Genomic DNA, 23863 nt, shown 5'->3' with positions numbered 1-23863 from the left:
TTCACCACTGGTATTCAACATAGTATTGGAAGTCCTAGACTCAGAAATCAGATAACAGAAAGGAATGAAAGCATCCAAATCAGCCAGGAGGAAGTCAAATTTTCACTCTTCACAGACCACATGATACTCTATATGGAAAACCCAAAAGATTCCACCAAAAAACTTCCAGGACTGATCCATGAATTCAGCAAAGTAATAGGATACAAAATCAATGCACAGAAATCAGTTGCATTTCTATGCACCAAGAATGAAGCAACAGAAAGAGAAATCAAGGAATGGATCCCATTTACAATTGCACCAAAACCATAAAATACCTAGGAATAAACCTAACCAAAGAGGTGAAATTTTTATACACTGAAAACTATAGAAAGCTTATGAAAGAAACTGAAGAAGACACAAAGAAATGAAAAAATATTCCATGCTCATGGATTGGAAGAACAAATATTGCTAAAACATCATTACTATACAAAGTGATCTACAAATTTATGCAATCCTTATCAAAATAACACCAGCATTCTTCACAGAGCTAGAACAAACAATCCTAAAACTTGTATGGAACCAGAAAAGACCCTGAATAGCCAAAGCAGTCCTGGAAAAGAAAAACAAAGCTGGAGGTATCACAGTCTCAGACTTTAGCCTGTATTACATAGCTGTATTCAAGACAGTGTGGTACTGGCACAAAAACACTTAGATCGATGGAATAGAATAGAGAACCCAGAAATGAACCCACAAACGTATGGCCAACTAATCTTTAACAAAGCAGGAAAGAATATCCAATGGAATAAAGGCAGTCTCTTCAAATGATGGTGAGAAAACTGGACAGTGACATGCAGCAGAATGAACCTGGACCATTTTCTTATACCGTACACATAAATATACTCAAAGTGGATGAAAGACCTAAATGTAAGATAGGAAGCCATCAAAATCCTCAAGGAGAAAGCAGGCAAAACCCTCTTGACCTCGGCCAAAGCAATTTCTTACTCAACACGTCTCCAGAAGCAAGGGAATAAAAAGCAATAATGAACTATTATTGGGACCTCATCAAGATAAAAAGCTTCTGCACAGTGATGGAAACAATCAGCAAAACTAAAAGGCAACCAACAGAATGGGAGAAGATATTTGCAAATGGCATATCAAATAAAGGGTCAGTATCCAAAATCTATAAAGAACTTACCAAACTCAACACCCAAAAAACAAATAATCCAATGAAGAAATGGGCAAAAGATATGAATAGACACTTTTCAAAAGAAACATCCAAATGGCTAACAGACACGTGAAAAAAATGCTGAACATCACTATCAGGGAAGTACAAATAAAAATTACAATGAGATACCACCTCACACCAGTCAGAATGGCTAACTTTAACAACCCAGGCAACAACATATGCTGGTGATGATGCAGAGAAAGGGGGACTCTTTTGCACTGCTGGTGGGAATGCAAGCTGGTGCAGCCACTCTGGAAGACAGTACAGAGGCTCCTTAAAAAATTAAAGGTAGAACTACCCAATGACCCAGCAATTGCACTACTAGGTATTTATCCAAAGGTTACAGGGATGCTATTTCAAAGGGATGAATGCACCCCAATGTTTATAGCAGCACTACCAACAAAAACCAAAGTATGGAAAGAGCCCAAGTGTCCATCAACAGATGAATGGATAAAGAAGATGTGGTATATACATACAATGGAGTATTCCTCGGTAATCAAAAAGAATGAAATCTTGCCTTTTGCAACAATGTGGATGGAACTAGAGGGTATTACATTAAGCAAGATTTCTCAGAGAAAGACAAATGTCACACTGATTTCACTCATATGTGGAATTTAAAATACAAAACAGATGAACATAGGGAAAGGGAAGCAAACATAATATAAAAACAAGGAGGGAGACAAAACAACAATAACAAAAAAGACTCATAAATAGAACAAACTGAAGGTTGTTGGAGGGGTTGTGGGTTGGGGGATCGCTAAATGGGCAAGGGCCACTGAGGAAGACACTTGTAGGGATGAGCACTGGGTGTTATATGTAGCAGATGAATCACTGGATTCTATTTCTGAAATCATTATTGTACTATATACTAACTAACTTGGATGTAAATTAAAAAATAAAAATAAATAATAAAAAATACTTAAAAAAATTAGGATCCAGGGACACCTGGCTGTCTCAGTCAGTAGAGCACGTGACTGTTGATCTCAGGGGTTGTGAGTTCGAGCTCCATGTTGGGGGTAGAGATTATTTAAGAAAATAAAAATAAAAATCAGGATCCAAATAAAACAAACAAAAAAACCAAAATATTTCATGAGGATATATTGTGTGCTTCTAACTATGAGAGTAAATTGATGACAAATATAAGCAAGTCCCTTTTTTTCAAGTAAATACGCAGAAATTACAGATAATAAATAAGGAAACTAATGAATAAAATATCTCACATAAAAATAAATACTATAAAAAAGGCGCCTGAGTGGCTCAGTAGGTTAAGCATCCAAGTCTTGATTTTGGCTCAGGTCATGATCTCAGGGTTTGAGATTCTCTTTCCCACTCTCTCTCTCTGTCCCTCTTACACTTGTGCTCTCTCTCAAAATAAATACTAAAACATGAAAAAATAAAATAAATACAATTAAGAATACAAAGTAAGATCATAAAATAGTAGAGACTATTGGTGGACAACTGGGCACTGTTCCTGGAGGTATGGACAGGAAAGCCCTCTCGGGAAAGTAACATTTAAGCAGAAATATTGACCAGAAACACTTGAAGGTCATTCTCACTGAAAAATACAGCATGATGAGGAAAGAGCAAAGTTGAGGTCTGTGATGAAAGTCAGTGCCAGATCACTCATGTAGTGCATTATAAGCCATAGCAAGACATTTGGATTTTAAGTGGCTAGTTATAGGTTTTAATTGACACAGGGAATTATTTGACCTGATTCAAGTTTTATAAGGATCTGTGTGGAGCATGACCTTAGGAGTATTCTGGGAGAAACATGATGACTTGGTCTAGGGATGTTCAAGTAAAAGTCAGAAAGGTTTGACATGGGATATATTTGGGGGGGAAATACTGGCACGACTTACTGACAGACTGGACTGGCAGGTAAAGGAAAGAAATGACTCATTTTCTAAGATAGGAAAACTGAAGAACTTAAGTGGCCTTTCACACCACCTCCCCATTGGTGTGAATCAGTTTGCCCGTATTTAGTAAACTTACTGGGGAACTGACAAGGAAGCAGGAAATCACTGTTTCCATGGCTTTCCTACCCAATAATATTCAGTGCTCTTCATTATAGGAAAAAGTAACATTTATTTCTAAATAAAATGGCTGGACATTATTTAAAGTCCTGCAAGAAATGAAATACATGGAATTCTGGGATACTTATAAGTTTTAGGAAAATTGTATTTTCCCTATTACATGTTACCTCCCCAAATATCATTTCATTGTATTCAAAATGCTGAATTATACATCACTATGATAAATAAACATATTTAATGATGTTAAAACCACCGTTTTCTTAATTTTTAAACATTTATAAATTGAAGAAGTGACTTTATTAATCCCTACTTTTACATTGTACATCATAATTGACATTTATTGATCAGTCTTTTCATATCATATATCCACCACAATCAAAGATACTAAAATAGTGCTACAAATATAATTTTAGATCTTTAAGGTTTACTCCAGGGAAATTTTCCTGCTCTCTGCAACCTGAAGTGATGACTTCCACTTGTGACTGGGCTGTTTGTTATTCATTTTTTAAATAAAATTTGTCACATCACCTTGCATTTTAAAGTGTAATAACTAAGACTATATTTAATGCATGTTATTATATTGTAGGCTGCCTTCAGGTAAGAAGTAGGTAATAACCATCTGCCTCACCATTGGGAATACCATAAAAGGCATTTAGTAATAACTCAGTAAACATATTGAACAAATTAGTGAATGAATTCTAGAATTATTCAAACTGCAGCTATCTGAATTAATCAGCACATATTTACTTGGTTTATACAGTTTTATACACAAGCATACATAGGCGCAAATATTTCAAAGAGTCGTACCTCCCAGAGTAGCAGACAGCAAGAAATGTGTCCCATATTTCTTGATAAGGTTTTCTGTGATTTGCTGCAGGGTAGGTCGGCGTCCCAAAAGTCTTATGTTGCGGAAGAATTCAGGAGCAAGAGGCAGAGGAGAGCCAAGGAAATTTCTCCTCTCGACTGCAAGGTTATTTACTTTCCAGCGGCCAAACTCCCTGAAAAGCAAATTTATTTTTATTCATAAATACACAATCTACCTGAATGTTTTCATTTGAAAAGTTCACTTGGTAGTTTAGCTGGGGTCACCACATTACAATGAGTCTCGCCTGTAATAATATGTCATGTGCTATGAGTAGGAGAAGCAACATTTATAATTTATGTAACTCGAGTGAATATTCTGAAAACCAAATCACATAAAGGAAAAATAAGTCACGTAAAAGAAACAGCTTTCCCTCATTCGTTTTTTCCCAAGGAAAGACGTACTCATAAAAATGATTTCATTACGCATAGAATATGAATGTAGAGCCATTAAAAAACACTAAGGTAATATTTAATTATTTTTGAGGGAAATTGAAAAAAGAGAATGAATTTATTTTCATAACTCTAATGATTCCTTTCTTTATTCACTTTAGCATGGGACCCTGTAAAACACTTCGAGAATATTATAGCGCTGTGGAAGAATTTTAAAAGCATAACCAAAAGAGAAATATTTTTACAATAATTATTGTTTACAACCTATTTTGAAACCTAAATTCAACTTGATTAGCAATTTCTCTAGATGCAAATGACATTCAGGTGGATTCGGCCAAATTAGGGAAATGGAAAATATGGTTATAAATGATTTATACATTTAAACAAAGATTTATACATTTATATTGAGTTGAAATCAAACTAATAACACTTCAGAAAAGAACTATGGGGAAATGCATCTCCTGATAACTGTACAGAATTATTCTGGGTTGGTCTGATAAAAATCTCAAATACCTTCCACAGGAAAGAATTCCTTCAACCAGGCTTAATACTACTAGGCGTGTTGTTTAACTCAATTACTATTTGGCAAATAAAATATTAAGTAATATTGTATAAAGATGTTCTATATTTATTTATATTTTTCCCCACAAAATGCCTGTAGTGTACCAACAAACAGTGCATGATAAGGATACATCAGTAAAGCAGACCAATACTGTCCATGTCCAAATGGAATTCACATTCTAGAGAAAGTTTGAAAAATAAATAAAACTGGGTGACCTGGGTAGCTCAGTTGGTTAAGGGTCCAACCCTTGATTTAGGCTCAGGTCATCATCTCATAATTTGTGAGTTCAAGCCCTACATTGGGTTCCTCACTGACAGTGTGGAGCCTGCCTGGGATTCTCTCTGTCTCCCTCTCTCTCCCCACCCCTGCTGCTCCTTCTCTAGCTCTCAAAATAAATAAATGTTAAATAAATAAATAAATAAATAAATAAATAAATAAATAAAAGACATTAAATTAAATTTTAAACACATGTCAGAGGACTGTAAGTGCTGAGAGCTACCAGAGACAGCCTGCTGTGATGAGCCATCTGGCTGTGGACAGTGAGGCCCTATTTTATTTTAAGTGACCAGGATGGCAACTTTTGGAGAGGTGATATTTAATATTTAGGCAGTCTCTGAGGGGAGAAAAAAAAAAAAGGTTGCTAAAGGCGGGGAAGCAGGGAAGAGATTTACACAGAATAAAGAAGAGTAAATACTTGCGGAACAAAGAGGCATCTCTCTGACAGAGTCTCTAACTATGAATATTTTGCTTGTGTGACACACATTTGTCAGCCCAACAATCCACCCAGTCTTTTGGAGATTAATTAGAAGATAAGATTCACTAAGGAATCTAGGGAAGACTCGGCCTTAGAGTAAGTCAATTTAGTGTTTCTTTCCTTCAGAAACTCTTGCTGTCTCCTCTATAAATCAGCTGATCTAAACAGTTTTGTTCTACCAGTGGTTCTCAAATTTCAGCACCTAGTAGAATCACATAGAAACTCTACGCCAGAATTTTCTGATCCATTAGGACTGAAGTGGGATCCAGAGTTTGCATTAACAAACAACACTAATGCCGCTACATTGAAGAAAACTATTAGATAATTCAGTATATTGTCTCCAAAATTTTGTCAGTGTTCTGTTTTCAGTAAATACAGGATTTTTAGTGACACTATGCTGGATTTATTAGTTCATGTTTCTTCAGAAGAGAGTAAGAATGTCTTTTTTTCCCAAAACCTGGGTTGATATTAACAATTTTATGTCTTTTCTTTTTATAAAAAATTACCTAAATTGTACCTGTGTATTATATATACACATATGTATATATAATATTATATATGATACATATATAATATTATATATGTAACATATATAATATTGTATATGATACATATATACATATACATATATATGTATATATACATATATACATTATATATGATACGTATATAATATTATATATGATACCATATGTAATATGATACATATATAATATTATATATGATACATATATAATATAAGTGTATATTCAAAATGGTGAAGAAGAGCATTTAAAATAAAATATTTAAGTTTTGGGGCAACTGGTGGCTCAATCGGTTAAACATCTGACTCTTGATTTCAGCTCAGGTCATGATCTCACGGTTCCTGAAATCAAGTCCCCATTGGGCTCTTCACTGATAGTGGGGACCCTGCTTGAGATTTTCTCTCTTCCTCTTTCTCTCTGCCCTCCCCACTCATTACCTCTCTCTCTCTCTCTCTCTCTCTCTCTCTAAGTATATAAATAAATTTAAAAGAATTAAAAATAAAATATTTACATTTTAATATTTTGTGATATATCTCAAACTATATAATCATATAATACGTCTAAGAAGTAATTTATTAAACCAAGATGTAAATAATAGTTGTTCAGTTCCAAACTTTATAGACTTACCCTTGAACATTTATTTTTTTTTATTTGCTGAAAAACGTTATGATCTTGTCAAGAGAGTGACATGAACCTAGAATTTTGGCATATCTTCTTCAATGGTTTAAAGTGATAAATTTATAAACTCATATGCATGCATTCATAGACTAATATGTGAGCTGCTAAGTGAATTAATTGGACTTTGAATAACCAAGAAGATTGATTCAATTGTGGTATTTTACATACCATATACACTCTTTTAAAATCATTGAGTATTTCGGGCTAGATGACTATGCGTAAATACATATTTGAAGAGCACAATTCTAGTCTTTCTTATCTTTAGCAGCTAATGAGTATTCAAATCAAATCCCATGATCTATTCTGACTTGATTTACTACTTTACTTTCATAAAACATGAAAGCTCTAAAACAAACATGTCATTTCCTGATTTACTGATTTACTTTACTTTCCTGATTTACTTTACTTTCATAAAACATGAAAGCTCTAAAACAAACATGTCATTTCCTGAAATCAATTTCTAGCACCAAATAAAAAAAAGTATTAATTGTTCACTATTGTTATTATTACCAGAAATCTTGCTAGGCTTATAGATGAAAAACTGTTACCTTAAAGGCTCAAAGATTTTATTATTAAGCAAGATAAAAATGGACATGAATATTCTAACATTTCAGATGGACAAAACACTTTGCCATCCCTTCTGATTATTCTGTCACACAACAACCAAAAGTAGAGGACAGACTCTTTGAAGGTATCACCCAATGAAGACTAATACTAACACAAATTAAACAACCCACTAACTAATTAAATTAATTAATTAAAAAAACATTACTGTTAGTAATTACAGCAAATTCTTATCTCAAGAGCTCCATCTAAAACTTTTTTTCTACTTTTTCTTTTATGTTTTATATACAGATGAAGTAATACATTATACTTTCATTATGTATATCCGAAAGTGTAATTGTGTGTGTGTGTAAAAAACACAAATATTGATTTGAGCTATGAGATCTCTCATTTCCACTCTCCATATTATCCGTTTGTATTGTAATGACACACGATCACTTTTACAATCTCTACAAATTTTTTGTGAAAACTCAGATGGAAAGTACTGAAATAATCCTGAGAAGTGCTGATAAGTAAAGGAAGTTCTCTCTGGACAGTGAAGTACCACACTGTGAGTAGTGAACGCTAGATATGAATACAAATACTCAGTGTCTCTTCATCCTGGGCACAGGATAGGATTGCAGTTACTGGTGTCCTTTACAATCAGTGTGGCTGTGTGACTTGCTTTCACTGACAAAGTGTGCCCTGTATGGTTATGCTGGCCCATCAGCCAGGGGCCCTAATGAACAATGATGATTCAAATCCCCATCCCCCAACCCCAGCCTTGCAGCTTGTTGGGATGAACAAGTGCATGAACTAAAAAGAAATTTTGTCATGAAAAACTATCAAGATTATGGGGTTATTAGTTGGTTCGTTTTCTTGCTTTCTAGTAATATAATCCAGTACATAATAAGTAATGCAGAGTGTTTTGACTTTGGGGTAACTTGAGAAGGCAATAAGGAAGTAATGGTTGTATATAAATTGGAAACTTACGGGTGCAGTTTTTTTCATCCTGAAGATACAATTCACCTCAGTTGCAACTAGACTATGCATTCATTAAATTTTGGAAAAACAAAGCAATGGAATGCTGAATTGATAACGTGCTGTCGGGTATGATTTTCATAATGAGAACATTTTACCTAAAGGATCCAAGGATTCCATCCAGATTCATTATGTTTGTATTAAATAAGAACATTGTGGCATCTAAGTGAATGCTCCATTCTACCTGAAGCCTTCACAGTACATAAATATCTTCTCATCATAACCTTTGGAAGCCTTTAAATAAAAGAGGCACAATCATTAGAGTTTAATGTAACTCAGCCCTTTTAGAAGCAGCACTATTTTGTGGAACACACAAATGGGCTATAAACAGTTCAGCCAGAACATTACTTTGAAAATGCTTTTGTTGGCTCTAAGAAGCCTCTATTAGTTGATTAGAGTTGTATGTTTGCCTGCTAAAAAGTCTGACTTGCAGGCATCTATTATTATGTATGTCTATGTAATGTTTACTTTTCTACATTTATTATAATTTTATCTGTGCCCATCTCATGTGAAAAGGTTGGAAAACAAGAATGACATCAACGCATTCCATTTAAATAATGATTACATCATTGCCATATTGCCATTGACCTTTCTTGTGAGTATTTAAATTCTATGTGAATACATTAAAGTACTCAGTGTATTTAAAATATATTAACTACCGTAATTTCTTTCAAATTACACATGTATATCCAGTTCCTGAAAAATATAGACTCTGTCACTGTTCAGTACCAAAGGAAGAGCAGCATTAAAAAAACTGACCAAATCAGATGATGCAGTTGCTGAAAAAATCCTTAACTGCTAATGTACACTAAATAAAGTTGTTTATGCCTTAAAAGTCTATCATTATATCACTTGTCACAACACTACATTTGTTGGCTTATAAGTTTAATTCCATCAATCTTAATTAAATTTGCATACACAACAGAATAGTCAAACAAAATATATTTCCCAAACACTAATATCCACCAAACAAATTCACCATAAGAATCGTAAATTGACTTGCTGATCTTCAGTAGCAATAACCTTATTAAAATCATACTGGTCTTTAAAAATGCCACTAACAATCAATACTAGTTCCTCATACTTTTATTATGTGTAACTGTTACATATAGAAAAGGTTATTTGGATGTTCTTTCCTTAAAGCTTTCACATCCCACAGATGACGTTGTTTTCCATTTGGCCAGTAAAAGGGAAATGTTCTAACAGCCCAGATGACTAGCTCTGAAGCTAGTGTTTTTAAAGCAGCTGAATGCTAAACAGTTGGCAGGAGAGTGATTCCACTTTCTTTTACCCTCCTGCCCCTTGATATAAAACTTTAAAAAATAATTAACAGTAGTGGAGTTGTTTTTTTTTTTTAATATTTATTTGTTTTTGACAGAGAGAGACAGAGCATATGCAGGGTAGGGGCAGAGAGAGAGGGAGACACAGAATTCAAAGCAGGCTCCAGGCTCTGAGCTGCGAGCTGTCAGCCCAGAGCTTGACACAGGGCTTAAACTCACAGACTGCAAGATCATGACCTGAGCCTAAGTCAGATGCTCAACTGACTGAGCCACCCAGGCACCCCAGTAGTGGAGTTTTTAAAGCTTGAGAGATACTTTTGGGTGAGGCTAGGAATTTGGTACAATGAATCTAGGCAAATAAAATACTGAAATAAAAAACCCTATGAAAAATAGGACTTATGTAAAATGTGTACATGCAGAATTTTTGAGAAGCACCATTAAGGACTGTAGTATTTTGCAAGAACTGCCAACACATAGTAGATTAAAGAAGACAAATTACCATGATTGCAACAAAATATCGTCCCCAGTCCAGAAAGCAACAAGAATTGTAGCTGTAGCCTCTTTATTTCATTGAATTACATAAAGTGGAGGTGGGGGTTACTGAGAATCTTTTTAAAGAATGATTTGTGGCTAGTAATGTATATTTCTAATTATTAAAAAAATGTTAAATTTTCAGAGCTATGAAATGACTTAAAATTAATTTTACCTTACCTAGCTTTAAGTTACTTTCTGTAATTTAATAGATAAGGTTCTATCCAAATTTTAAGAGACACCACATAATTCAGTTACTGTAGTCAATTTCATTATTCCAAAAGGAAACTTATTTAATAGAAATATAAGGGTACTACATGTTTGTGCCTACACAGATATATACATAATAGAGAAATTTGTTATTTACATCTAAATTAAGCCACTCCTTTGAAGAGCTGTTAGTCAAAGTATTGATGTAAAATATATACACATATGCTGTCAATGAATGATCTCTAAGTTGAAGAGAAGGAATTAAGTAACAGGCAAAAGCTTTTCTTTCTAAATTTTGGAACTACAATTTAACTTCTGTTACAACTCAACAAAATTTTCCATCAATCACATTGATATAATATACTGATTTGGTAATTATTAAACAGTGTAGATAAGCCAAGAGAGAGATACAATTGAGCTAAAATAAAATACTCTGAATCTCTCTGAAAAAAATAAACAAATATGAATGTCCCTTTTTTTATATTTATAACTCAAAGGGTATTTATGTTGGTTAATTAGTAAAAATATCTGCATTTCGCACAATAATTTGAGTACTTTAGGGAGGCAATATTAGTTTTCAAAAAAAAAAAAATAGAAGTCAGAAAGCTAAAGTTTCAAGTCCCACCAGCATCAATTCAGTTCATAGAATTCAAAGCCCTGTGAATTTTGGCAAGTTCTTAAAACCTCACTGATATCATTTCATTTAGGAACGTATGTCTAATAGTACTAACTCTGTAGAGATTTAAAGAAGAAAATGTGTAACACTTTTTAAATTTTTTTTTAATTTTATCTAAAACCAAGTTAGTGAACATGTAGTGTAATAATGATTTCAGGAGTAGGATGTAGTCATTCATCACTTACATATAATACCCAATGCTCACGCCAACATGAACACCCATTTAGCCCATCCCCCTGTTCAACACACCTCCAGCAGCCCTGTTTGTTCTCTGTATTTATGAGTCTCTTATGGTTTGCCTCCCTCTCTCTTTAAAATGGTGCAGGGGACACTGTTTATCTCTTAGCAAATTTTGGACGTGTATGCTTGTGGTCGTGATTTTTTGTTCCAAGATGTTAATTCTTTAAATATATACAAACATTGGTCAAGGTAATAAGCCTTAGTAGAATTAAAGAGTAAAATTAACAAAATAATTTATAAATAAAACCATACTCCAAGTATCTACAAATTGTTCTTCTTTGTCCGGGAACAGACTAATAAGTTAAATGCTCAGGAAGAAGGTTATGGCCAAAAGAATAGCTATTTGCTAATGAAAATTAATCTGCTTGGTGATAATGTCTTTGAACATTTAAGTAATAACTTCATTAAAATTTCTTGATGGTCATCCTTTTCCTACCTTAAATATTGGAGCAAACACTCATAATTCATGATTTATGACAAGTAAGTAACCAATTAAATATTTGAACTTGAAATAAACTATAAATTCATATGTTGCTTCATTTTGAGTAACTTAAGTTTAAAACATAAGATGAAGTGTTATTCTCTTTTAGAGTAATTACAATTTTTAGAGACAGTGAATACAAAGTTAATTTTGAATGAAATCTTTCCATATAAAAATTAGTTTTAAATAGTAACTCAATTTAATAGAATATTTATTTTTCTTTAAATAAGTTTTAAAATGTACTTTAAAAAACTCTTCTTATAATATTATGTTTTTCCCACATAATTAAGGGAAATAAACTTGCTATTAATTTTATGTCTTTTGCATCAAAATGTGGAAGAGAGACCAGATATGATCTTTTATGAAAAACTTTCAGGAAAAAAAAAGTGTATACTCTTAAATTTACAAAGTATAAATGATTATTCCTCAAATTATAACCTTTCAGCCTGATTCAGGCTTGAGTTGTCAAAATATCATTTTACACACAAAAAGCTTGTGAAACATAAACTGGTAATGTCACCTTTCTCTAGACATTACCCTCAGAATTTATGGATTACAATGTGAAATTTAGTATTTAACAGGCACTTGCTCTTCCTGTCTTCTATGCTTGGAATTTATGTAAAATAAAGGTATTAAATATCACCCACTATATACAAACTTCAAAGACACCAATATCACATGGAGAAACTGTAGTCTTACCACACCAAGCCAGTCCCCAAATAATTGTTACGTATACTCATAACTGAGTGTTCTTTTCCTTCCTAGTACTTAATAATTTGTCTGGTTGCTTGATTAGTATCTGCCTCTTCCATTATACAATAGGCTCAACACAGACATGTATTATGCTTTCTTTTTATGGCCATATATCCTTTTTTTTTTTTGAGTTTATTGATTTATTTATTTTGAGAGGGACAGACAGCATGTGTGGGGGAGGGGCAGAGAGAGAGGGAAAGAGAGAGAAAATCCCAAGCAAACTCCGAGATGCCAGTGCAGAGCCCAACGTGGGACTCAAACTCACGAAACTGGGAAATCATGACCTGAGCTGAAGTGGATGCTTAACCACTGAGTCACCCAGGCGACCCATACATTCACCTTTTTGCATGTGCATGTCTAGTTATTCCAGCACCGTCTGTTGGAAAGACTATTTTTTGCTTTATTGTGTTGCCTTTGCTTCTTTGTCTCTGCTTGGGTTTCAACATCCCTAGACTACCCTCTTCTCTACAACTTTCAAAGTCTTCTTAGGTTTGTTGTAATAACCAGGTTTTTAGTTGTACTTAGTAGGAGAAATCAAGAAAGCTACATTTAATTTATTTCCTTGGAAGTACAAGTTGCTCTAACCATGCTAATATTTTAAAATTACTTTCATTTACTTAACAATGGATAGCAAATATGTAATTGCATTTGGAAGCGCAAAATACTGCTAAGAGGTTAGTAATCCCACTAAATTATTAGAAGGAGTTACTAAAGTTAATACAGGTGACTTGAAAAACGTTGAGTCAAAAATCCTTTCTACCAATTTCATATATCTTTCTGAAGATATGTAGAAAAATAAAGAGAAAATTATATATGACATTGAAAATTCTTTTAGAGCTTTTGGAAAGTATAAAAGAGGTTGGTGAAGAAATAAAGTCAGGTGGAGAAACCATCCTTTTGTAATTACATAGGAAATTTAATTTAGTGAAAGTATAATTAGAGTAATCTTGAAGGAGATTTCTGTGTTCATTTAAGGGTAGGATTTTTGTAAGTGTTTATTGAAAGGCCATGTGACTATAGAAAATGCTATTTGTCCAGATTAAAAATGGAGCACAAAACCAAGCACTTTCCAATAAAATCTGTATTTAATTACATATAATATAGGTATAGATATATTGATATTGAACTCCATCTTTCTCCATTACACTTAGAGAAATGATTTGTAAATCTATACATTTTCCTGTAAATATATTTCTGTATTGAAAGTGTTTTTGGTGATATACGTGTATAAGCAGAAGTGTTTTTTTTTTTTTATGGCGAAAAGTTGTGGCAGAGATTGTCAAATTTGCTTTATAAAAGAAACAAATATCACATTGTAAGTTTAAAAAATGAAGTCTGTGAAAAAACACAAACCGAAACCAATTACAACAGCAACATCAAAATTTTGTATATATTATGACATGGCTTAGTTACTCCTCACATTTTAACTATTCTTCATGTGTCTCATAGATTAGACTTGCTCCTGTTGGTTGCTCAGGCCATAAATATGAAAAATAGGCAAGAATCACAGGGCCATAGTGTTCCTCTAAATAAGAATATTTTTTAATAGTTATATGTTGTGTGTCTTCAATATAACACAAATATTTTCTCAGAATGCAGAGGATATTTAGCTCCTATCTGCTGAATATTATTGTGCTTAATAAAACACAAAATTAATGATGACCATAAAATATATTTGAATGTATAGATTTAGAACAGTGTTCTTTACTGAATCAACTTGAAATACCTACAAATTTAAATTTTAACTTTTAAAATTAATAAATTAAAAACACTTAAAATCAAAATGGTGTGGGAAAATTCTGAGGCCTTATTTTTTCATGGAGGCCATAATGATAACTATTAATTAGATAACATTTTAATTTTCCAAGTTTGACATTAGCAGCAAATGGAAATCATATTTTTGTTAAATTTAATAGGAAGATCATGGCAAGGAGATCCCCAAAGAATAATTAAAAATAAATCGTGTAGAAACATTAACATTTTGGTGTCTCTGTAAACATAAGTTAAGTGGTATAATGATCATTCTGATGATAATTTAGCTACAATATTTAAAGGAAAGAAATATTTCAGATGAGATTAGGGTAGCTGTTAAGTTGAAGGTGACCATGCTTTTTATAAAGCTGATACATTCTAATTAAAAGGCTACAACTGAGTAACACAGATAAAATAGTCAATAAATGTTGAGAAGGGAGAGATAAGAAAATATAAGGTAAATGTCATGAAATCAGGCTACAATGTTATGGAATTGCTCTACTGATGACACTGAAATGAAATGAGCTTTTACGACCCAAAGTCAGCCATTTATTTCATTTATTTGGGTTAGACTAAGATGGCAATTAAGCAAGTATTCTAGCAAGTGGTCTTTACTCATTCTGGTTTGAGCTTGAATAACTATTTTATAAATTAGGTATCAGGACTTTTCTGAAAGAACTCGGTCAATTAAAAGTTAGTAAAGCCAGAAATCCAGATGGCACTGAATCCACGCAACTAAAATTAACTACCCTGGATTTGGCTCATTCTCATTATTCAATTATTCATGTGATATACATGAAAATCTGGCAAATTGGAAAATTGCCGGTAATTTGCCCCGTCAATGGAAGATGACTCCTTTCTCCTAATTACAGATGTAGACACAATAAGTATCTTCTCTTTTCCCTTAGGTATTTTAAAAGGGACTGACTCTATAAAAAATTATCAATCAAAAGAAAATCACAGGTAATTTATTTTTCTCCACAAGTTAGTAACTCAAGTAACCATTCATAACAAAAGTTACAAGCAGTCATCTTATAGAGAAGTAACAGTCTGTATTAAATAAACTTCTAAATAAACTTAAAAAATATTTATTAAATAAAGTTCTAAAAATAAAAACTTGCAAAGAAGAATTATATACTCATATGTTTCTGCACTAAATTGTTTTATGCCCTTGAATACATTACTTATCACTTAGATTTTTAATTTTTTACACTGCAAAATTAAGTGCATGGGCTTTCAAAATTCAAGTGTCTTTTTTCTAGATTTCTGTTTTCCCACTTGAAATGTATGTAATTATGTAGAGGAAAATGTTCACACTTAAACTTCTCAAGATTAAGCATATCTCTAAACAGCTAGTATGTGATTCACATTATTTTACATTGACCTACATTAATTCTTCTATATCTATACCTATGCCATTGTATCATATGTATATACTTTAGTGATAAAATGTCACTCATTTGCTTGTTTCTTTTTCTTTGCTTGTTTTTTTTTTTGGCAATAATCTGCTGATAATATGTGAAAGCAAAAATAACTACAATCAACCATAACTTGTTTATCTATTTCCTCTCTGAAGAATCACAATCACCCTGTAAGGCATGTATAATTATTTTCACTACTTTATAAATGATGGAAATAAGACAAAGTCAAGTTGAAGCACTTGTCCTATCTGAAACAGTTTATAAGCCAGCATTACCCAGTAGAAATATTTTGTGAGCCACAAATGCTATTGATGGCATCTGAGCGGGAGGCTGACATAATCATTGAGAAGTGAAAAGAAGGCTGAGGTGTTGGGGTTGGAAGGGAGTATATGAATTTACATAAGCCATTCTGGAGGCCACTGGAACACTCTGGTTCTGAGAAAAGTCCAGTCAACAATCAGAATGACAAGAATGAAAAGAAAATAAGGAATTTGATAAAAAACAAAAAGATACGATTTTGGCACTTATTAGTAATATTGACATAGTGACAAACAATATTACCTCTTAAAGGTAATAAAATTCTTTCTGGGTTAAAGCCACAGATGGGAAGGGGGCAACTGGGAGGCTTGGTCAGTTAAGTGACCGACTCTTAACTTCAGTTCAGATCTTGATCAGGTTATGATCTCACTATTCCTGAAATCAAGCCCCACATTGGGCTATGCAACAGCATGGATTGGGATTCTCTCCTTTTCTCTCTGCCCCTGCCCCACTTGTGTGCATGCTCTCTCTCTCTGTCTCTCTCAAAATAAATAAATAAACATTAAAAACAAAAAGGCAAAGTTGAGGATGGAGGAAGGTATATTATTTTAGAAAAAATGGTCTAATGGACCTTGGTCTAATGGAACCAGTTTGCAGCACAGCAAATTGGTGAATTGTTTTTATTTTTTGTGCTAGAGCTCACTTATTTTGGCACAGATAATCAACATTCATAGTACGACAGTTACGGTTATAGGTAGACACAAGAATGAGACAAAGGAACCAGGTCAGGATAAATGGTTTTTCTAAATGTTGCATTTCAAAGGCAGATGGGGTAATTCCTATTCATAAAATTTATTAAAAAAATTTAGGCTATTTAAATAGCAGATAATATTATAAAATAATATATTACTTTTATATTTATGATTGTTCAAATTTTGTAAGCTTGCTTAAGAGTAAAAATTACAGTTGACAGTACTAATTTCCTAAACCATAAATCATTTTCATAGAAATTGTATGGTATTGAGGAGCATGGATTCTTTGAATCCTAGAGTGTCTATTGAGTACAGATCACTCTGTGTTTTATATAGCACATTTTTTCATTTTACAGACTTGGAAACCAATCCCTGATTAAGCTAGGTTAAATGACATTTTGAGGTTGCTAAACTCAAAGAGTAATAGTTAAGAATAAGAATTAATAATTAAAACCTAATTTTGTATTAAAAGTTTTAGTTTCTTATTTGTTTAGTCACACTTTGATGAACTGAACTTTCTATTAAAAGCATCTTACAGGAGTGCTGATTCATAGGGGCACATGTACCCCAAAGTTTATAGCAGTGCTTTCAACAATAGCCAAATTATGGAAAGAGCCTAAATGTCCATCAACTGATGCATGGATAAAGAAGATGTGGTTTATATATACAATGGAAAACTACTTGGCAATGAGAAAGAATGAAATCATGCCATTAGTAGCAACTTGGCTGGAATTGGAGGATATTATGCTAAGTGAAATAAGTCAGTCAGAGAAAGACAGATATCATATGTTTTCACTCATATGTGGAACTTGAGAAACTTAACAGAAGGCCATGGGGGAAGGGAAGGGGGAAAAATAGTTACAAACAGAGAGGGAGGGAAGCAAATCATAAGAGACTCTTAAATGAAGAGAACACACTGAGGGTTGATGGGGGACGCAGGGGAGAGGGGATAATGGGTGATGGGTATTGAGGAGGGCACTTGTTGGGATGAGTACTGGCTGCTGTATGTAAGTGATGAATCACGGGAATCTACCCCCAAAACCAAGAATGTATTGTACACACTGTATGTTTGCCAATTTCGCATAAATTACATTAAAAAAGTAAAAAATAAATAAAAACATCTTTAAATAGTCCCTAAAAGTGAGAATAATACTATTAGTAAAATCTGGGAGGAGAAATATGAGTTATTTCAAAGAAAATGTTTTTCAGATAGTATAAATTTTACTCATCAATAATGCTAAGCATAGCTCACTCCTAAAGATGAAAAAAAAAAAAAAACTCTCAGTATTTGGAAATAGCTTCCCTCCTTCTCCTTGCATCTGTGCTTTGAAATAGTAACAAAAAGAAAATTAAAAATAATGCACAAAGTTTCCATTTGTGGTAGGAGGGTAGATTGTCTCTAACTTGAATATAATTAAATATGCTAGATTAAAATATTTTAAAATGTGTTGAACTAGCAAGAAAATTATGATTGTTCAAGAGCAAAAATCTGAAAAAGCAAAAACATAGGAATGTATGAAAACAGAAATAAGGAAGTATTTAGAACTTGACAATGCTGTGCATTAGCAACTGTTAGATATAGTTAAGTAGTTATAAGGATGAAAATTATCTCAAATTCTTACATTGGAAATTCAAAAAAGAATGAAAATTAGATATACACTTGTAAGCAAAATAAGTAAGTAAATAACAAATCAAAAGCAAGAAAGAGGAAAGGGGACAAAATAGAGAAGAAAGCAATAATATAGAAAAATACAATCAATAATGACAACAATCAGTTCTTTGACATAGGCAACAAATGTAAAAATAGCTAAACTGAACTACACCAAAATGCAAGATTTTGTCTGTCAAAGGACACGATCATCAGAGTGAAAAAACAATTTATAAAATGGGAGACAATTATCATGTATCTAATAAGTAGTTAATATCCAGCATAATAAAGAACTCCCATATATCAACATTAAAATGGGCAAGGGATTTGAACAGACATTCATCCTTGGAAGGTATACAAATGGCCAACAAACATATAAAAAGGTATCTATCATCACTAATAAAGTCAAAACTACAATGAAATATCATCTCATCTCCATGGTGATGCCACAAGGTGGTGGCTTCTCAGAAAATTGAAACTAGAATTACAACATGATACAGCAATTCTACTTTTGGGTATGCACACAAAAGAATTAAAAGCACGATCTGAAAGAAATACACGTACACTCAGGTTTACAGCAACATTAGTCACAATAGCTAAAAGGTGGAACTAACCCAACTGCCCATAGACAGATGACTGGAAAGCAAAATGTGGCATAAACATACAATGGAACATTAATTAGCCTTAAAATGGAAGGAAATTCTAAAACATGCTACAACATGAATAAATGTTGACATTATGCGAGGTGCAATAAGCCAGTCATACACACACACACACACACACACACACACACACACACACTATATCATTCATATTTGAGATCCCTAAAGTAGTGAAATTCATAGAGATAGAAAACAAAATGGTATTCCCTAAGGGCTGAGGAGAGGGGGCAATGGAAAGTTATTGTTTAATGCATACAAAGTTTCAGTTTTACAAGGTGATGGATGATGGAGATGGATGGTGGTGATGGATACACAAAAATACTAATGTATTTAATTTAATACCACTGAACTGTACATTTAAAAAAGGTCAAGAAGGTAAATTTTATGTTATGTATATTTTACAACTATTTTATGTATTTTTAATTTTATTTTTTAAAGGCTTATTTATTTTGAGAAAGAGAACACAAATGGGGAAGGGCAGAGAGAGAAAGGTGGATGGAAGATAGGAAGCGGGCTCTGTGCTGATAGCAGTGAGCTCCATGAGGGGCTCAAACTCAGGAGCCCTGAGATCATGACCTGAGTTAAAATTTAATGCTCAACCAACTGAGCTACCCAGGTTCCCCTACAACTATTGTAAAAAATCATTTTTTTAAAGTATGGTCCAGATGCATATCTTCAGAGAAATGTTATCAATTTTTCTTAGAGTTACAACAAAAAATAATTTGGGAAGAACGTTTCAAATGACTGGTATGGCTGGTATTAAACTCACTGTTTAAGATTTTTATTGTACAAATCTTATTCTAATAGGAAAATATAAATGGGGTAAGAAAATTTTGTTGCTTAAAATGAGATCTTGTTGCTAATGAATCATTTGAAAGATATCTATTTTCATTTTCCAGTTTTTAAATTATTCTTAGATTACTTCTTTGTTTTAACTTTATTCATTTTTAAGAGACAGGGAGAGAGAGGGCTGAAGCAGGCTCCAGGCTCTGACATGTCAGTACAGACCTTAATGTGGGGCTCGAACCTATGAACCATAAGATCATGACCTGAGCCAAAATCAGACACTTAACTGACTGAGCCACCCCAGTTCCCATTAGATTACTTCTATACAAGTAACAGGATTTTTTATTCTCTTTATAATCTGTTAACCTGAAAATATGACTGTTAGTTAATCCTACTTATGTATATAAAATTTAAATCTCAAAACAAATATTTAGAATGAAAATGAGATACACATCCTAAATTAATCTAATGCATTTTATTTTAATGTTCTAGTGTAGTGATTGTGAAACTTTACCCAGTTTTATGGAAGTCCTTCCAGGGTTTGCAGCTAGAAAGACATTGAGTACTCAATGGAACCAATCTCTAGTTGTCTGTATATTCCCGCTTATTTGTTGCTTTTGTTTTTAGTATATTGGGACCGGGACTCACCTTTTTTGTTTGTTTGTTTGTTTGTTTGTTTGTTTTAATTTTTTTCAACGTTTTTATTTATTTTTGGGACAGAGAGAGACAGAGCATGAATGGGGGAGGGGAGAGAGAGAGGGAGACACAGAATCGGAAACAGGCTCCAGGCTCCGAGCCACCAGCCCAGAGCCTGACGCGGGGCTCGAACTCACGGACTGCGAGATAGTGACCTGGCTGAAGTCGGACGCTTAACCGACTGCGCCACCCAGGCGCCCCTGTTTGTTTCTTTTTTAAGAAAACTGCTGTTCTGACTGAACTGGTTCCCTATTTAAATTAACACCGAGAAAAAGTCCATAATGAAAAAGGTTATAAGGAAGAGGATGATATAATGAATGCAAAGCATTTGCAGTTGGTTGTACAGGAAATTTTTTATTGTCTTTTGACTTTTGGAGCACTGACAAAAACTCCGATAGTTCATATTCATGTTTATAAAGCATACAGGCTGAGAACATTAATTTGTGATCAAGATAGTAATTCAAGGGCTAGTCAACCAAAATGAATTTAAAACACATTATGTGTTTTCAGTGTTAATATATTTTTTTTAATTTTTTTTCGTTTATTTATTTTTGGGACAGAGAGAGACAGAGCATGAACGGGGGAGGGGCAGAGAGAGAGGGAGACACAGAATCGGAAACAGGCTCCAGGCTCTGAGCCATCAGCCCAGAGCCTGACGCGGGGCTCGAACTCACTGGCCGCGAGATCGTGACCTGGCTGAAGTCGGACGCTCAACCGACTGCGCCACCCAGGCGCCCCAGTGCTAATATATTTTTATATGACTAAAAATACTTATAATATCATTCTGACATGCTTTTCAACCAAAATTCCTTTTTGGAAGAAATATGATAGCATATGTAAACTGCCTAGCACAGAGCCTGGCATTTAATTATATACTAATGAGCTCCTCTAAATGCCGAAATTATCTGTTACAGACAATTTAAAGCAATATCATAAGCTTGTTATATGTAATGATTACAACTTTCTCCCTTTGTTACTGTTTCTTCAGCCTTCTTTCCATCCCAAGCCTCTCTAACTCATTAATTGTATAATCATAGAACAACCTTCTGTGAAAATATATAAAGCCTCTACCTTCTCCCCCAAGATTCCTCATTGCTCATCTTCTCTCAAAATTAACATTACTTACCCTATACTTTTTCCCTCTCCAGTCATTCAAAATGCGCAACGTGAGAATACATTAAATTAATAGATTAACTTATTTTGCACTACCAAATGGCAATTTAAGTTTGAACACAAACAATATAATTGAAGTCAATAAACACTAAATAAATGCTGGCTAATGTATATTAATTCCTTAACCTTGGTGGAGTATTCCATATTCTATAGCAGAGATAGGGAACTTGCCATTCTTCATTTCCCTTACATCTTTTTATTCACCTAGTAAATGTTTTCAAAGCCAGAGCCTGATCTAAAACCCTATATCTTTACTTCAAAACCCAAACTTTTCTTTAAGTATATATTTCCTTTAATACATTTGTATTCACAACATGGCATAGAAGTTGGTCATACCACCTTAGTTTTTGGTGACAGATTTTTACTTCTAGCATAGGGTTTCCATTTTATACAAGCAAATAAGAAAATATCATTTTGAATGGGTTGATTATTACCCCAACCAGAGCTAGAGGCATAATAGCATCTGTACCAGCAATGTAGTATCTTTTAAAATCACCACTACTTATTCGAATGTAGTATTTTCTGAAAGATTCCACACATTTTAATATTTACCCATGGACACAACCAGGCATTTCCTTTTATCCTGTACTTTCTTTCTTCTTGGTTCTAGGCTGGAAACAGAATCCTAGTGAGTTTCCACAAACTAAAATCAGTGAGTGCCAAGTCTCACATATCATGAATCTTTTTGGTTTGTAAAGGTGGGACATTTATTTTAATCTTGATTATTAGGGAAAGCTTCATGGAAGACATAGAATTTAAACTTTGTCTTGAAAAGTGACAAGAATTTTCATATATGAGAAATGTGTGAAAAGCATTCAAGGCTAAGAGAAAGACCTGAGAACAGACTTGTGTAGATGAAAGTGCAATGAATGTTGATGGAGCAGAGAGTAATCCTAGATGACAAAGATCACTGTTAGGAGGTACGTAATTAAATTTGAAAACAAACAAACAAACAAGCAATTGTGTCAGGAAAGTGTAATGATTAAGAGTTTGAGGTTTGGAACCAAAAAGAATAGGAATAAAATAAAAATAATAGTGATTTGTTTGAGGATTCAAAGAGTAATGGTAATAATAAGATCATCACAGATCTAGAAAATGGTATTAACAAAATGCTACAATTAATTTCACTCTTATTCTGAATAGATGAAATAAACACTGCTTTACCGTGTAAGAAGTTTAAATCATATAGTTACAAAAAAAGGAAAGGAAACAAAAACCTACCTTGTGTGAAAAAGAAATTGATTTGATCTATTAGGCAAAATAGAATTAGAAAAAGCTGGTGACACAGAATACATAGGTAAAGAACTAGAAGAAGAGCTAGAGATATAGAGATGATGGAACTAGAGACATGGAAGAAAAACAAAAGAAATGTAAAGTCTACTTCCACAGATCCAAACGAGTTTATAAAGATTGAACACAGCAAAACATAAAAATGGTGCCAGTGGAGGGGCGCCTGGGTGGCGCAGTCGGTTAAGCGTCCGACTTCAGCCAGGTCACGATCTCGCGGTCCGTGAGTTCGAGCCCCGCGTCAGGCTCTGGGCTGATGGCTCGGAGCCTGGAGCCTGTTTCCGATTCTGTGTCTCCCTCTCTCTCTGCCCCTCGCCCGTTCATGCTCTGTCTCTCTCTGTCCCAAAAATAAATAAACGTTGAAAAAAAAAATTAAAAAAAAAAATGGTGCCAGTGGATTGAAAGCTCATGCGCCTTGAGGCGTGTTCATCATATTTCTTGATATGTACAGAGCATGTGGTCTCATAACTGGACAGAATGTTTAAAATCAAGATTGTCCAGAAAAATCAAGGATATATGTCAAGTACGTCTAAGTCCACTTCATAGATGAAAACACTTACTAATGAAAACATTTTTGTGTTTAAGTTACTCACCACATTTGAAGTGGTGCCAATACTTAATAGACAATTATGATCTTTTATAAATTGTGTTATTGCAAATTTGA

The 23863-nt window shown here is 33.6% G+C and overlaps 1 protein-coding gene across 3 annotated transcripts in view; it reads right to left on the bottom strand.

Annotated features, from left to right (window-relative positions):
• BRINP3 (BMP/retinoic acid inducible neural specific 3) overlaps window positions 1–23863 on the bottom strand; it is a 402427-nt gene that overhangs the window by 213218 nt on the left and 165346 nt on the right. For all 3 annotated transcript variants that reach the window (XM_040453613.1, XM_040453615.1, XM_040453614.1), the window contains exon 3: window positions 4045–4235. In XM_040453613.1, the coding sequence (XP_040309547.1) occupies window positions 4045–4235 (191 nt within the window). The remainder of the gene's footprint in view (window positions 1–4044; window positions 4236–23863) is intronic.

Source organism: Herpailurus yagouaroundi, unplaced genomic scaffold (assembly GCF_014898765.1).
Source record: "Herpailurus yagouaroundi ecotype Mexico unplaced genomic scaffold, PumYag 209, whole genome shotgun sequence".
Classification (NCBI taxonomy): domain Eukaryota; kingdom Metazoa; phylum Chordata; class Mammalia; order Carnivora; family Felidae; genus Herpailurus; species Herpailurus yagouaroundi.
The sequence above is the reverse complement of the archived record's forward strand: the minus strand, read 5'-3'. Positions and strand labels throughout refer to the sequence as shown.